The sequence below is a fragment of the Elaeis guineensis genome, chromosome 8, assembly GCF_000442705.2.
Source record: "Elaeis guineensis isolate ETL-2024a chromosome 8, EG11, whole genome shotgun sequence".
Classification (NCBI taxonomy): Eukaryota; Viridiplantae; Streptophyta; class Magnoliopsida; order Arecales; family Arecaceae; genus Elaeis; species Elaeis guineensis.
The window spans coordinates 15,163,216-15,178,527 of record NC_026000.2 but is presented as its reverse complement, the minus strand read 5'-3'; the positions used below and the strand labels follow the sequence as shown (position 1 = coordinate 15,178,527).

Genomic DNA, 15,312 nt, shown 5'->3' with positions numbered 1-15,312 from the left:
CAGAACACATTCTAGCATCATTTGACATTTGCTTAGATCGGATACAAGGTATTCTAGGTAGATAAAAACCAATCTCTTTATTAATTTTTTTTGAAAGAAAGGGAAGAAGATCAAGCTGCGCAATCTAGGCTTAAATACCTGGAGATGCACATCCAAACTAGAACCTAAAACCTTTTGTTACTAAGTAGAACGATTTGATTGCTATGAAAGGCCCCCATTACTCAATCCAATTGAAAGACTATAGATCTAAACAAGTTCTGACTTTTCCAATTGTTATGACTTGTGTTCCCTCGGTGGTTGTACACCTTGGCTTACAAACGGAGGTCCAGGTTATGAGTCTTGAAAAGGTATGATCCGCAAGATTTTGTCATGTATACAGGAGGGACTTGCACCACTTCCGGTAGTCATATATGGGTGGGACTCCCTCCTATTCCCTGTCCAAAATGGAAAAATAGAAAATTTCAAGGCAGAGAAAGATTGCTCAAATTATTCTATGCAACCAGGTCCTGTTTATAGGAGATGATAATTTGATAAAAAATAAAAAATGGAAATAAACATCTCCAACCCATAGTCCTGATGATACAGAAATCTCAAGATAGTTCATAAACTAAATTGCATCCATTTATATGGTTGCAGTTGGAAAATGCAATTTCAACGACATGACAACCACCTACACAACGAGAGACTTTAGTGAATATGATAGTGCTCCCGCATCCAAACAACAACTGAATACTGCCACTTTTCAGACAATACCAACAGCAAGAAGTTTATAGATGAAGTATTGAAAACCCATTGCAATGAATTCTGCATAAAGAATCCATTCTACTGTTGCTTTGATACTGCCAAAAAAGTCTGTCAAAGTTATTGAACCATAATGTCAGTAGGCAGAAATAATTAACTTTCCAGAATTTTGAATAAGTTGCGTCCCAATGCATCTAAAAGAAACAGCTGAGATTCCCTCCCCTCAACCAAACCCCCATACCAAAAAAAAAAAAAAAAAGAAAGAAAAAAGAGAAGAAAACAAAGAAATAAAAAAGAGAAACTCCCCTGGTTAAAAGAAGTGGAAGAAGAAAGTATCTGTAGCGAGGCCACTTGGTAGGCACATCGCCGACATCAGAGGATGGTTTTGTAGACTGTCACCATCCACAAGTAGTCTAAATATAATTAGCAGCTTAGCTTTATTCTGGCTAGAGCTGTTTATTACAGCAAGATTCTGGTTGATCAGGGCATGCTTTCACACCAGCAACACAGTTTGCACCAGCCACCCATCACATCATTCACTTGGAAGTTGCTGGAGAGCCTAACATCATCCAAAACAAGAGGATAAATAGCAGATGGGCTCCAGTGGTCATATGTAAACACCATAGTGGAACAAACATGTCAAAGATCAACACTAGAATGAGAGGAACCGGTTCCTTGATCTTGGATCATATGGGAATTGGCAATCAGTGCTCAGAGAGAAGATGTAGAAATGATCATCTCATAATCATCAAAACAAAAAAAGCAATATAAGAGACATCTATTTGCTACGAGAGGAATCTCCTTATGATGATAATGTCTACACATCCTCTCTGCTATATATTGCAGACCCTGGGGAAGAGACTGCACCACCTGAGTTTGACTCCACTTTAATATTATTCTTAGACTGCCCTTGCCCCTTTTCAAAGATTAAGTTTTAGTGTTTTCCTCAAAAAAAATGGAATAAAAAAAAAAAAGATTGTCCTCGTGGATCTTTAACAATAACTCCTCTCCAAATCACAAACCAGCTCTTACGTGCATAGCATGTGAACAGTCCAATCCAACTCTAGTACTAGTCATAAGGGCAGAGATTTTTTACATCCCCAAAAATCCTCTCAAACTCTGCTAACACAATATCTTAGCAGTTGCACCATTGCAACAGAACAAGGTCATAGGATTCTAGGAATCTAAATAAATTCAAATAGAAGATGCTTTAATTTTCTGGATATAGAACTAGAAACCTTCTGTTTCCAATATTGATGATTACTATTCTAGTGATGCTCAATGGTGATGGAAAGAATAAATTTGATCCTGGCATAATCACATTTGAGAATACCTATTTTCATATACTTGACTTTGATAAAAATCTCAGAAGACATCTAGAAACCAACCTCTACACTACCCAATGTATTGCATGACAAAACTTCTCTTCCAAAGGTAACTAAATGAAAGTTATATTGATAAATGGGAACCTCAAAGCCTCACTGGAACTCAAGCCTCTAAACCATTTTCAAATTGAACAGCAAGCCTTCTCATCATGTGTCAGCTTTATGTAGCCTTCTTTGTTTTCTATGAGCATCAAGCCTGGAGTTCCTACAGTCCTGATCTTCGATTACAGGGTCTGAAGCAAGAAATCATATGCCTTATCCCCACAGATTTTCAAGAACTATCCCTAAGAAGTTTGTATCTTATGATGCTATCATGAAGGGAACAGGTCCAAGGATGCACGGTCTAACCAGAGCAACCTTGTAGTAGAAGAAAAAGAAATCCTCACCACATAAAACTTATGAACCATGCTTTCAATCAGTCAAGCATAGAATTTATCTGCATTACATCCAGTTCCACAAAATCAAGAATCATGAAAATACCATGCAAATGCAAGAAAGTTGGTTTCAGTCCCCTTGCTAAACCATCATGCTGTTGATGGGATATTCCATACTTCATGGGTTTTTCTTGTGCTTTGTTACTGATGCTAACTGATCAATACCAAGCAACAGCGAAAAGACAAACTCCATATAAACCATTTCCAACATAATGTTTACAAGTACGTGTATACAATATAATATCTTCACCCATGGTTATACAGGAACTCTGTGTTAAACATTATCATCATAACTAACAAATCAAATTTTCCATTTACCAACACTGCGAACACACTGAGAAATCATATCCAATCATTTTGGAAAAACAGTCCCTTTCCACTAATTGCACCTATTGATTATTAGATCCTAAAGATATTGGTGGAAGCAGAGATGCCTAACATGCATAAATGGGATGCATGTATCTTCCACAACGACCAACAGAACTGCATAAAATTTTAACCAGAACTGGCGCGAAAATCGTAAATTTTCCTATAATGTGATAACGTTGCAATATCGTCATTAGCAAACCTATGAAGTATAAAGCATTCCAAAGTTTCCGACAACTATCATCACATTCATCCGTTCAATCCCCGAAATTAGAGACGGATATAGAGATCTTAAATACGGAAATAGAAAAAACACACAATTTTGTCGAAACACAGAGATAGATGAGGGTTCCATCCAAATCCCGCTATCAAATTACACGACCCTTGATTTTATTAACCCTAAATCCCCACTACTCCCATCATCACAGAAGAAAAATAGAGAGAAAACGAAGGCGAAACCTTACGGGGACCGATTAAGGGAGGCGATCGAGGCCGGCGATCACTCATCGGAGGCGACCTGCTGTTGCTGCTGGAGGCGCTCGAGGGCTTTCTGGTGCGCCCAGGTCTCGAGGGTGAGGTCGGGCTTGGCGTTTAGGCCAACGCCGAGGATGACGATGGTGAGGAAGGAGGTAATGTAGCACGGGAGCTCCCAGTCCTCCCACTTCCGCGACTCCCCCGGGGGCGGCGGCGTCCGGTTGAAGAGGTATCCGTTCGGCCGCTCCTGCGTCCCCGGGCTCGTCCACCGGCCCGCCCCCTCACCGCCGCCACCGCCCCTCGTGCGCGCCGCCGCCCTCAGTCGGCTCCTCAGCATGCCGGCCGCCGCAGCGATCGGTTTCGACGGAGGTGGAGACATCTCGGATCGGATTCGATGGTTCGTTGACGGTAGCGACCAGAGCAAGAGCGAGAAACGAATCGTAAAGCCCTTTGAACGCTGGGATAGATGGACTTCAGCTTCCTAGCACCGCACGTGAATGTACCGCATGGTGGCTCGGTGAGTAAATTTGGATGAACGCAGGAGTCAAGGTGTGGATGGCTGTTGTCCCGAGTGTAGTAAATATATTATTATTAATATATATTATAAATTTATATTAATAAATTAAATTAAAATTAGATAATGAAGATCTTAAATCAATAATCCAAGTCGTTGGATATGATCTATTATCTCAAAACTATTTATATAGTACAAATCATATAATTTGAAAGTCCTGATCCATCCATCAAATAATTAAAAAATATATATATAATTTAATTTTATTTAGATTATTTAATTTTTGACTACTTGATACATAGACTAAAAATTTTTAAATCATATAATTTTTTTTATATAAATAATTTTGAGATAATAAATCATATTTACTGACTTGAATCATTGATATAGAATCTTTATTATAAAATTTTAATCTGATCATATCTGAATTCAAATCTGATCGATCTGATTCTATTCTGAATATATATATATATATATATATATATATATATATATATATATAGAAAATATTAAACAATTGATAGGTAATTAGGTTTGGCAGATTCAGCAATAAAAGTTTCCCAATAATTTGCAATATAATAGGTCTTATTATTTAATATCTCAATTTTGCAGCTGCTAGGCTTGACCTAGTTGAGTTTCGGCTCAACTCCAGGGAAGGATATAAGATAGAGGCCGGGTGAGATATTGGAACCCCTCCCAAGCCGTATAATAGAGTCAATGGAGCATGATTTAATAGTTTGAAATGATTTCTATTTAGGCACAATTTGGAGCATTCTAGGTTTAATTCATAACTCATAAGTAGTTTGCACGTGAATTAGCATTACACATAGATTGATAGTAATTTAGCTAGCCTTTATTGGGAAAAGAAAGAGTATTTAAGTTGAATTAGATCCAACATTAAGACTTAGACAATTCATGCATCTAGCTCTACTTTTGAGGTAGCAAGTAACATAGGGGTAAGGTCAATTTTCACAGTTTAGTGATGATGGAGACCTTTTAGACATTAGTAGGATCACAAAATTAGTGGTAGGAGTCCAATAGTTTCATAGACAGAGGTTTCACATAAATAACTTTTTTATACTTTATATTTCATGTTGTTTGTTACAATAGAAGATTTTCATATCCATATTAGCAAATCACTTGTATAATCTACACCAAAATAGAGGGCTAAAAATATTCAAAACTAAATAACAAAAATAAAAAAAATAACATACGAATATTAAAGAAGCTGAAAGCAAATAAAAAAAAATCATATATAGAAACATAACAAAAGAAACATATTAGATTACCATGGGGATAATCTGGCATGGGAAAATGAATATTCTCATGTTAGATTATCCTATTTGGTATGAAAAAATAGAAGAAAGAGATGGTAAAAAAATTGATAGGCTCCATATTATTTTTGAACAGAGAAGATAAAACTAGGATGATAATCCATACTTGATAAAAATATCCTCAATAAAGCTGAATATGTAATCATTGAATTTGTTTTAATATCTTTTCAATTTATTTAATAAAAAATTTTTATAAAAAAATAAAGATGAAAATGACATTATACAAAGGACTATATGATTATAGTCACTATATAAAAATTAATTAGAGATGATAATACTATCTTAATATTAAAAAATTATTTTATATTGAAGAATATATTTGTAAATTTAGTTGTATTCTCATATAAATTTATTTCCAACCAAATGTAGTAATCTTTTTTCAGTATTATTTTAAGAAGTAATTTTTTTATCAACTAAAAATAGCAAAAGTTATTGGCCTTCGCAATCATTTTTTTCAAATAAATGAATCCTAAAAATTATTAGATTATCCCATAATCTGGCATACCCTAACCAAACGGGCACTAAGTGAAAAATAAAAAATTATTTCACGGATGCACATGACCCTGTCAAGGATCTATAGTTACTTAGTATTCACATAAGTTGCAGAAGGTCAATAGCAACCTTAGCTTGCAGCTAATCACATGTAATGAGAAACAAAGAAACGAAGTATACCCAATCAGAAGAGAAAATTATTAATCATGAGCAAATGATAACAAATAAATAGAGACATAGTATCTATTCTGATTTTGCATAAGAATGACCTGGGAGCCTTCACTCAAATTGAAATCCTTTGATCTTTTTCTTTTTTTTTTTTCTTTTGGCTAAGAGACATCTGACAGCCATTCATGGAAAGAGAGCTTGTTTACAGTGGAAGGTGTGAACTCAAGAGGGTTGTTCCAGCCTCTTGAGTTGCTCTTAATCCACCTCATCTTCACATTCTCTATCTCCAGACCTGAAACATGCTCCATCATGATTCCACCCATTCTGTGAGGAACCAGGCCCTGACATCCAGGCCTGTAATCATACAACCCACCTGGATAGCGGGTTGTTCTTCTATAAGTTAATTGGACATTTTCGAATCTTAGATTTCTAAGAAGTCCACCACCGGAACCCGATAGGAACGCTCCATTTTCCGAAGTTGCTGATATGTTAACAAAGAGGACGTTGGAGATAGACCCAGCTTTTGAATTTGAATCCCTCGGGCAGGTTGTGATGTAAATAGGCTCTGCTCTTCCCCACCACGAAGGATCATAGTATCTTGTGCTTATTCTGATGTTAGAGAAGACAATGTCATTCACATTTCCTGCAAGTAGGATGAGTTTTAGTTGAAGAAAGTAATTGAATGTTTTCCTTTATTTGGGTGAAAAAATTGAATGTTCTTTAGTTAGCATGGGTGTACTCGAAACCACCACAGACAAGGGACTTAGAATGAGATCTTATGGAACAAGGCACTCATTCTTTTATGAAGAAGATGGGATGGATTAGGCTAGAACAACCAACAAGATTATAAGATTATACAATGGACTAGATCTTCATAAATACATTAAAATAAATTTGGAGTGAACCCGCCCGAATCCCATGAGGAGAAAGAAACGATCTATTGGGAACTCAGGCCGGCCTACTTGAAAGCTATTTCTAGATATTTATGAATATATGCTGAGTCCAGCTTGTAATCCTATGATTTTACTAGTTCTACCCGTCCAATTCACAAATTCTATATAGTTTTTAGTCCAACCATCTAAATAGACCTTAAGAGTGGATAACTTGTCTCAAATTAGGTTGGCCTTATTAAGGGCCCTTATTATGAAATGTTTCATAATTGCAAAATTAGACCATATATTCATTCAGTCCCAATAGATCTCTATAACTAATTACCTAAACTAAAACCATAAAGTTTGAAGAAAATACCTCCATCTCGTATCTGCATCCCAAGCCCTCTATGTGAATCCACAATGTCAATATTGTTGAAGAAGAACCTTCTGAAATCAAACCAGCTAGCGCTTCCAAGCTTAATTGCACTAGATTTGGTGCGAATCCAACAGTCTGTTGCTGTTAAGTTATATACAGGCCCTGTCGAAGATTTTGGACATATTGCATCATCTCCGGTGTCAATATGACACCTTGTGATGACTGTGTTGTTTGAATCCTCGATGTCGATGCCATCATTGTTGGGGGAATCAAAATCTCCATAAATGGATATATCGTGAATCAATGTGTTATCGCACCTGACTAGATGTAAACTAAAAGAGAAAAAGAATAAAATACTAGAAACGTGAAATTTAATAAAATACAATAAAAATTGATATAAAGACCATAAAATTTCTAAAATTCTATAAATCGGCACTCGTAGTTTATTGTTTAGTCCAGAAAGGTCATCCAAGAGTTAGTTTGTTCTAGAAGTTTAGAAATAATTGTGCATCCAAATGTAAAGAAATGACATCATAATTTGGAGTAATACTTAAAAAGTTTCTAATCTATCCCGGAAATAATACAAAAATATTAATTACGTAGACAATTATTCATCTTGTAGTTTTCCTAGGTTTTGCGGGAGATTTCTTTTCTTTTTTTTTTTTTTTGTTTTAACAAAAGGAAAGAACCATAAGTTTTCTTTTGACTCACAAGCAATGCAACAGCGATACAAGGTTCCAGGCTCCAAATTACGACTTCGGGAAGTACTAAATGCATTCACTACACATACCACTCAACCATACGCCCTTTCTTTCTTCTTCTCCTCTTTGCCTGCAAATGAATGGCGGCAAGTGAGTCTGGTCAAGCCTGGATCCAGCATGACCCGTATCCAACCCGAACCAGTACCAAGATTTTGACCAAGATCTGGTGGGTCTTGAATGGGACAAGCCTCCTTACCAGCAGGGGGGTATATATTGGATTTCTTCTTCTTCTTTTTTCTTTGCTTCCTTCTTCCTTCTTCTTCTTTTCTTAGGGCTGCAAGTGGGCCTGGTCAAGCCTGGATCCAACATGACCCATATGTAACCCGAACCAGTCCTACGATTTTGACAAAGATCTAGTGAGTCTAGAATGGGACAAGTCTCCTTTCCAGTAGGGGGGTATATTGGATCTCAGTTCTCGTGTTAGATCCAGATTTTTTCCCTAATTTGTCCAGCTGAATCAGTTTTGTTTGTCTAACCGGGTTGGTCCAGATCTGACCCATCAGCCAGATCCAGATTGGATCTAAGTTTCAGGAGTAGACCGGGAACTTTTAACTAGTTATTTAACTTTCGTAGTCTCAGTGAAGTCTCTAATTTCATGGTTCCGAACTAAACCATATCGCAGTTCTGATCCAAATCAAGGCCCATGCCCGGCCCTTGAGTCTTACATTCATTAACAAAACAGTCTACCGAGACGGGGACTGCGACACCCTTGCGCCTCTAGTCTAATTGTGGGCTCGGCTAGGGCCCACTTCTGACTAAAGAACTTAACCTAAGAGAAATTCTTTGAACATCCAGCTGTGTAGAAAATTGACCGTCGAGCGCACCACTTCATTTGATTGGACTACGTAGCCATCGCTCTGAAAAATTATGACATTCTGTGCCAATGTATTGAAATTATAACTTTCTGCACATGATGGTATAATTTTTTCACAGGATGTCAAAAAGAGAGAAGGACATTTTCATCATTAAAAAAAATACCTCTACCAAAATTATAATATTCTATAAAAAAGTATGATATTATGTGTAGAAAGTCATAATTTCAGCATAGAATGTCATAATATTGTCACAGGATATCAAAATTTTTTTCAGAAGAGGAGAGATATTTTCGTCATTCAATATTTTAAACGAAAAAATAAAACTGCAGACATTAAATGTGTATTGAAAAATGATGTTTACATAATCCAATCGAATAAGACGGTGCACTCCATATCAGTTTTACTACACCAGATGGTGTGCAAATAATTTTGCCTTAACCTAAATCCACTGTATCAGATCGTGGCCCACCAGGAGCAGCCATGGTTTACAAGAATGGCCCGTTACAATTGCTTCGGACGTGTACGATGGTTTTATTATGCTATCCATGTGCATAAGAAGTACTGAATAACGGCCTGGTGTAAATAAAGGCCGTTACATTTGTAGCGAGCAACGCGCAGCCCGCAAAGGCACCAGGGGTGAGCCGAGTTAAATCAATTTTTTAAAATCAAAATCGAAGCTAAAACTAAATTCAAATCAATCATCTACAAAAAAATTTATTTGCAATTGATTCGTAAAATTCAATTCGATTCTGCACGATTGGATCGGTTAATCAATTTTTTGAAAACTCAAATTAAAATCAAATTAAATTTATTTTGATTCAAAATTTTCTAACCATAAAATCAAACTGAATTTAAATAAATTAATATAAATCGAACCGAGAAAATCGCCAGGAAAATTTTGGACGATGATTGGATTTGAGAGAGAACAGGGAACGGGTAGTATCGAAGTTTAGGAGACTGACCACCAGTAGGCGGGCTGGTTGAGCGTGATGTCCCAGATCCGAACGTCCTTGGAGTCGATGAAGCCCACGAGGCGGGGGCGGCACTCGTCCCCCAGGCACGCCCCCGTCCGGTTCCAGCTCACCATCACGTTCTTCCTTGGGTCCCTCCGAACCACGAAGGCCTCCCCCTGGCCGTTGATCTCCCCGCCCCCCGTGATCCCCGCCCCGGTCGCGTTCTCCGCCAGCACCACGTACCACCGCGCCGCGTCCGCCGGGTAGTCCTCCTCCCTCGTCCCCCCGAGGATCCGCGCCCCCTTCTCCACCTCCAGCACCACCCTCGACCGCAGCACTACCGTCGCAGTCAGGTAGTCCCTGCCCGCCGGGAACCGCACTCGCCCTCCCCCCATCGCCGCGCACTCGTCGATCGCCGCCTGGATCGCCCACGTGTCGTACCGCCTCCCGTCGCCGACCGCACCGTAATCCACGACGGAGACCACGAAACCGCCGCAGCCCGATTCCCGGAGCCGGGTCGCCGGCAGGAATTGGGCCAGGGTGGAGATCGATCGAGAGAAGTGGAAGGCGAGGAAGAAGAGTAGAAGAACCGCCATCGATTCCGATTTCGTGAGGATTGGGAATTTTGCCGTGCTTACCTTCTTCTGCTCTCCTACTTATTATTTGACTAAAGCCGCAATCTTTCCCTTCCCCTTTCCGGCTTTCCCTCCTTGGTTTTATAATCTGGATCTGGTCGTGCCACTGTAACGGGATAAAATGGTGGGGCCAGCAGGTGGCACCAAGCCATCGGAGAGCCCAACGGTCAAAAGGGCCATCAATCGGATGGTTCGGATAATTCTTTTGGGAGAATGGATGGTGATGGTAACTGGGACCATGGGAGCCGCGCCATACGGAAAAATTTTGCTTCACGGAACTTCCTTCCATCGGGTGATAGAAAAGATTAAGACCGGTTTGTTTTCTAGCATCCTAATTTATATTGGCAGCAGGATAACATGTGGCTTCGTCAACAAAACAAAATATTCGTAAGCTTAAATAAAATGTTAATCATCTCTATCTTGATGTTATTATTCTATGTTGTTGTTCAATGGTGGTGGACTGGAACTATTAATTTTTTTATATCTCAAGTATTTATGTTGTTTACAAGTCAACTAAAAATTTCCCTTATCAAGTAGTGCAAGGTTGCCCCAACACTTGTTAAATTTATTCTACAAATTATCTAAGGATGTTAACAAGTTGAGTTTGAGAATTGCTAGAGCCTGTGCTCTTACAAGTCTCAACTCTCACATCAAGCTTACTGTATAATTTTTGAAGCTCCACCTACATACGGCTGTAGCAATACATATTGTTGCGGTCAATCGCCTCGTCGATCGATCACCAGGGAACGTGCATCTGCAAAAATGAGAAGTCCACTCTGATCAGAGGTGGCTCCGGCGGGGACCCTCCGACGGTCAAGTCAGAGAGGTGACTGGGCAACAGTGAAATATAGATAGAGAGCTCGATCGAGAGAGAGAGAGAGGGGGAGAGGAGCGAGCCTGTGAGAAGTGGGAGAGATGGAGCGGATCCCTTGCACTGTTGCCTTCCCCGATTTATATAGTGGAGCACGGTATGGCGCCGTCATTAATGACGCAGACAAGTGAGGAACTGTCAACTCACTGTAGACTGTCAGAGTCGCCGTGAAAGTGTCATGCCGCCGTGAAAGTGTCATGTTGCCGTGCGGCTATCAAATCACCAGGGTTGACAATGCCCTCAGCGGGACAATGCCCCTAGGTAGCCGTGTCGCATGTCGCTGTCAGAGCTGACAAGGTCTGGCGGCTGTACGGCGGTTGGAGGAGCCGACCGACCCAAAGTCGGTGGCCAGCTGAGTGGTGTCGGACCCCTCCGTTGGTCGGCGAGTCTTTCGTGAGTCGGCCATCGGACCTCTGGGTTCAGTCGGTCGGAAAAAGTGCGCCCGACATATCCTCAGTCGGTCGTGAGCCGATAATTAGCCGGTGATGGCATCCGTCAGTCGGTCGGGCCGTTAGTCGGTCGGTCGGACCGTTAGTCGGTCGGGCCGCCAGTCGGTCGGTCGGGCCGTTAGTCGGTCGGTCCTTCCGGCCGTCAGTCGGTCGGTCGGGCCATCGGTCGGTCGGACCGTTAGTCGGTCGGGCCGCCAGTCGGTCGGTCGGGCCGTTAGTCGGTCGGTCCTTCCGGCCGTCAGTCGGTCGGTCCTTCCGGCCGTCAGTCGGTCGGGCCGCCAGTCGGTCGGTCCTTCCGACCGTCAGTCGGTCGGTCGGTGGGTATCCCCCAACAGTTGCCCCCCTCCACTCCTAAGTCGGATGGTGAACTGGCCGATGCTTTCATCCGGGCAGCAATCCTGGACGACTGGGAGTAGAATTGTCGTATGCATAGATCCGACCGTTCCGCCGGCTGATCCGATGTCAGACGCCTCATAAATGCCAAGCGATCTGGACGTCTAGTCGGTGTCAGAAGTCACGTCGGCGTCAGGTGTCAGACGTCCCATCTTGTCGTCGTCAGACGTTACGTCGGTGTCAGAAGATCGGGCGCCGGACGATACGGCGTCAGACGGCCGGATATTCGACGCCGATCGCGGGAGTGTGGGCCGCTGTCAGGCGTCCCATCGGGAACGTGAATCGGCGCGGGCGCATAAATGCGGAACCACGCCCCCGCGTGCCGCGTGTCGAAGGTGGTTGTCCGGCGCCCCCCGCATTTAATGTGGGCGGTGCGGCCATCCCGGGACGGGGCGCGCCGAATACTCAGCCACCCGGAGGCCGCCACGTGTCGTGCATCCGTGAAGCTTTGGTCGGCGCGGAGTCATCTTGGCCGTCGGTCGGGCCTATATATATAGGACCCCTCGGACCCAAGGCCCCATCACTGCCATTTTGCTGCCGAAACTCTGTCCGGGCGATTTCTCAATCGTCGCGGGCAGAGCTTTCTTGCTTCCAGAGGAATTCATCTGGTTCGTGGTCCTCCTTTCCCATCTTCTTCTTCTTCCTCTTCTTCTCTTTTTCTCCTCCATCTTCTTCTTCTTCTTTTCCTGTTCGGTTCCGGTGCAATGGCCGGAAATCCGACTCGGGGAGGTCGGTCGGGAAACCCGACTGACGACTCCTGGTCGACTCCGGAAGTAGAGGTCTCCTCGCTTTCGGGGCCGAATGTCGATCGGCTTCGGGAGCAATATCGCATCCCGGAGCAGTTTTGGCTCTCCGCTCCAGGGGTCGGCGGTCGGGTTAACAGCCCTCCGCCCGGCGATCTGGCGCTGTATGTCGAAGACCTTTGCGCGGGTCTTCGGCTTCCGATTTCGGAGTTCGTCCGAAATTTATTAGATTATTACGGACTCTGTCCGGCGCAACTGGCGCCGAACTCCGTCCGTCTCATCATCTCCTTTGCGTTGTTGTGTCAGCTCTTGCCGACCAACCCTCGCGTTTCACTCTTCCGGCCATTCTTTGTGCTCCGACCCCACCCTAAAGCCCGAGGGTGGTGGCTCTTCAACCCCCGGAAGGGTCTTGCCTTCATCACTGGTCTTTCATCGTCCATTCATGGGTGGAAGAACCAGTTTTTCTTCGTTTCCTCCTCATCTCCTTGGGGCTTCCCTTCCCGCTGGGGTGTGCCCCGAACCGAAGCCAACGACAACGACCGGGAGGACTTCCACCGACTGAAAGACATGTCGGTCCAGAAGCAGAGGGAGCTTGTTACCGAACAAGCTCTCTATGATGCCGGCTTAAGTCTGGTCCCCCGACTAGGTATCGCCCGATCCCCCGGTCTTTCTTTTCATTCGGCTCTTGGTCCGGTCTTTAACATTTTTGTCGGTATTGCAGGGACACCTCCAAGGATGCGGCCGACAGACGCCGAGATTCGGCGGTTCGCGACAAGGAAGAGGCCAGCATCGGGGGCCGGTCCTTCGCGCCCCCCGAAGAAACCTGCTCCAGCGGCGCCGACCGTCGAGGCGTCGGCGACCGACCAGTCGGAGCCTGTAATAGCCCTCGCGGCTCCGACGGCTCACACGGAGGAGAGGCCGGCTGAGGAAGCGGTCGAGGGAACATCGGCGGCTTCGTCGGTGCGGGTGGAGCCGGATGACGTTTGGGAAACCGAACATCGTCCGGCGGTGTCCGTTGGTGCAACGGGGGGCGCCGGGTCGAACTCAAGCGTCCCCTCGCTACCGGTTCCGTCGGTCGGGGCAGCCGATCGGGGGAAAGCCCCGATGGATCCCGCGGAGGAGGCAAGATCGGGGAGCCGCTTTGTGCCGCCGAGCGCACAGTTCCTCGAGGGAGCGTCGGTGTTGGTCGACCACAACCTTGCGAGGAGGTTGTGTCAGGGGATCCTCCTCCCAACCGACGTAGAGTCGCTGAGATCTCGGCAGGTGATCGAGATGCTGTCGCGGTTCTATCCGACTATGGTCGAGGTAAGCTTCGTATCACCTTCTCTTTTCCTTAGAAATTTTTCTTGTTATGTGATCCTGACGAAGCATTTGCAATCGGCAGCTGATCTATACAATGTCGGAACTGGAGGCCGGGTACCGGAGGTTCGGCAATGTCCGGGCCGCTTATAAGGAGAGGTCGGCGGCGGCCGAAGCCGAGAGGGCGATGTTGGCCGACCATCTTCAGCAGTCGACCGACCGGGAGGCCAAGTTAGTAGACGAGGTCTCCCGGCTTGGGTCCGAGCTTAGGTCGGCCAAGAAGGAGGCCAGACATAAGGGTCGGGCCGTGCGTCGTCTTCGGCACGAGCGGGACGGCGCTATCGCCGAACTCCAAAGCGAGCGCGAGCAGCTTCGGGTCAGCTTGGAGAAGCTCGCCGAAGCCGAAGAGGAGCTATCAATCGCCCAGATCGACGCCGAAATGGCGAAGGCTGAGGCGGAGTCGGCGAGGGAGTCGCTCGCCCGTGCGGAGGACGAGGCAAGGTCGGCGAAAGAGTCGGCCGATCGGGCGGTGGAAGATTTTCGGGCCTCCGACCAATACCGGGAGGAGATGCTCGAGTCGGGCTTCGCCTCGTACCGGGTGGGGTTCGAGGACGGTCGGGATGCCGTCCATGCCTTGTACCCAGAGCTGGACGTCAGCAGCGTCATCCCGCCGGTAGCCGAGGAGGAAGGAACCGAGGAGATGGCCGACCAGCCGTCGGGAGGCGTCGTCGTGGTGGAGGAGGCCGTCCCGGAGCGGGTGGCGCCGACCGATATCCCCTTGCCGACCGAAGCCCCTCCTTCAGCCGCCGACCCAGCGCCGCTTATGGCCGACACACCGGTCATCCCCGATCCTCCGTCGGTCGAGGAGATCGACCAAGACAGATGATCGGGCCCTGCCGCTACCTCTATTTTTGTTTTTTCTTTTTTCCTGAAGTACTTGTAATCGGGCTTCGACCCGACTTTGTAATTCTCTTTCCAATTTGAATGAAATTTTTTCACTCTCTCCTTTTGTTTGTAACGTCGAATGTATCTGTAATGTCGCATGCCCATGTGAGTCGCTAACTTAAAATAAGTCGCTAACTGCCATAGGTCGGTTAGGACGTTTGGCAACTTGTGCCGACCCGAAGGTAAGGTAGGTCCCGCCTTTAGATCGGCTTCTGATAGTCAATGCTGATCATCGGACGCGTATGTTAAGTCGGGAGCCACGAAGGTAGAGTAAGTCCCGATTTCAGATCGG

The 15,312-nt window shown here is 44.5% G+C and overlaps 2 protein-coding genes across 5 annotated transcripts; both read right to left on the bottom strand.

Moving 5' to 3' along the window:
- Positions 1–243: 243 nt before the first annotated feature.
- LOC105050236 (uncharacterized) lies at positions 244–3,921 on the bottom strand. Of its 4 annotated transcripts, none has more exons than XM_073242563.1 (2): positions 3,386–3,921; positions 244–434 (listed from the first exon to the last, which is right to left on the bottom strand). In XM_073242563.1, the coding sequence occupies exon 1, from the start codon at positions 3,777–3,779 to the stop codon at positions 3,426–3,428; it is 354 nt and encodes a 117-aa protein (XP_073098664.1). In that variant the 5' UTR covers positions 3,780–3,921; the 3' UTR covers positions 244–434; positions 3,386–3,425. The 4 variants fall into 4 exon arrangements, with proteins under 4 accessions (XP_073098664.1, XP_010928479.1, XP_073098665.1 ...); XM_010930177.4 differs by having other exon boundaries at positions 3,391–3,920; XM_073242564.1 differs by lacking the exon at positions 244–434 and adding an exon at positions 558–852.
- Positions 3,922–5,917: 1,996 nt separating this feature from the next.
- Positions 5,918–10,385, bottom strand: LOC105050235 (probable polygalacturonase). Its single transcript, XM_010930175.4, has 3 exons — positions 9,695–10,385; positions 7,157–7,488; positions 5,918–6,551 (listed from the first exon to the last, which is right to left on the bottom strand). The coding sequence occupies exons 1-3, from the start codon at positions 10,279–10,281 to the stop codon at positions 6,070–6,072; spliced, it is 1,401 nt and encodes a 466-aa protein (XP_010928477.1). The 5' UTR covers positions 10,282–10,385; the 3' UTR covers positions 5,918–6,069.
- Positions 10,386–15,312: the final 4,927 nt, after the last annotated feature.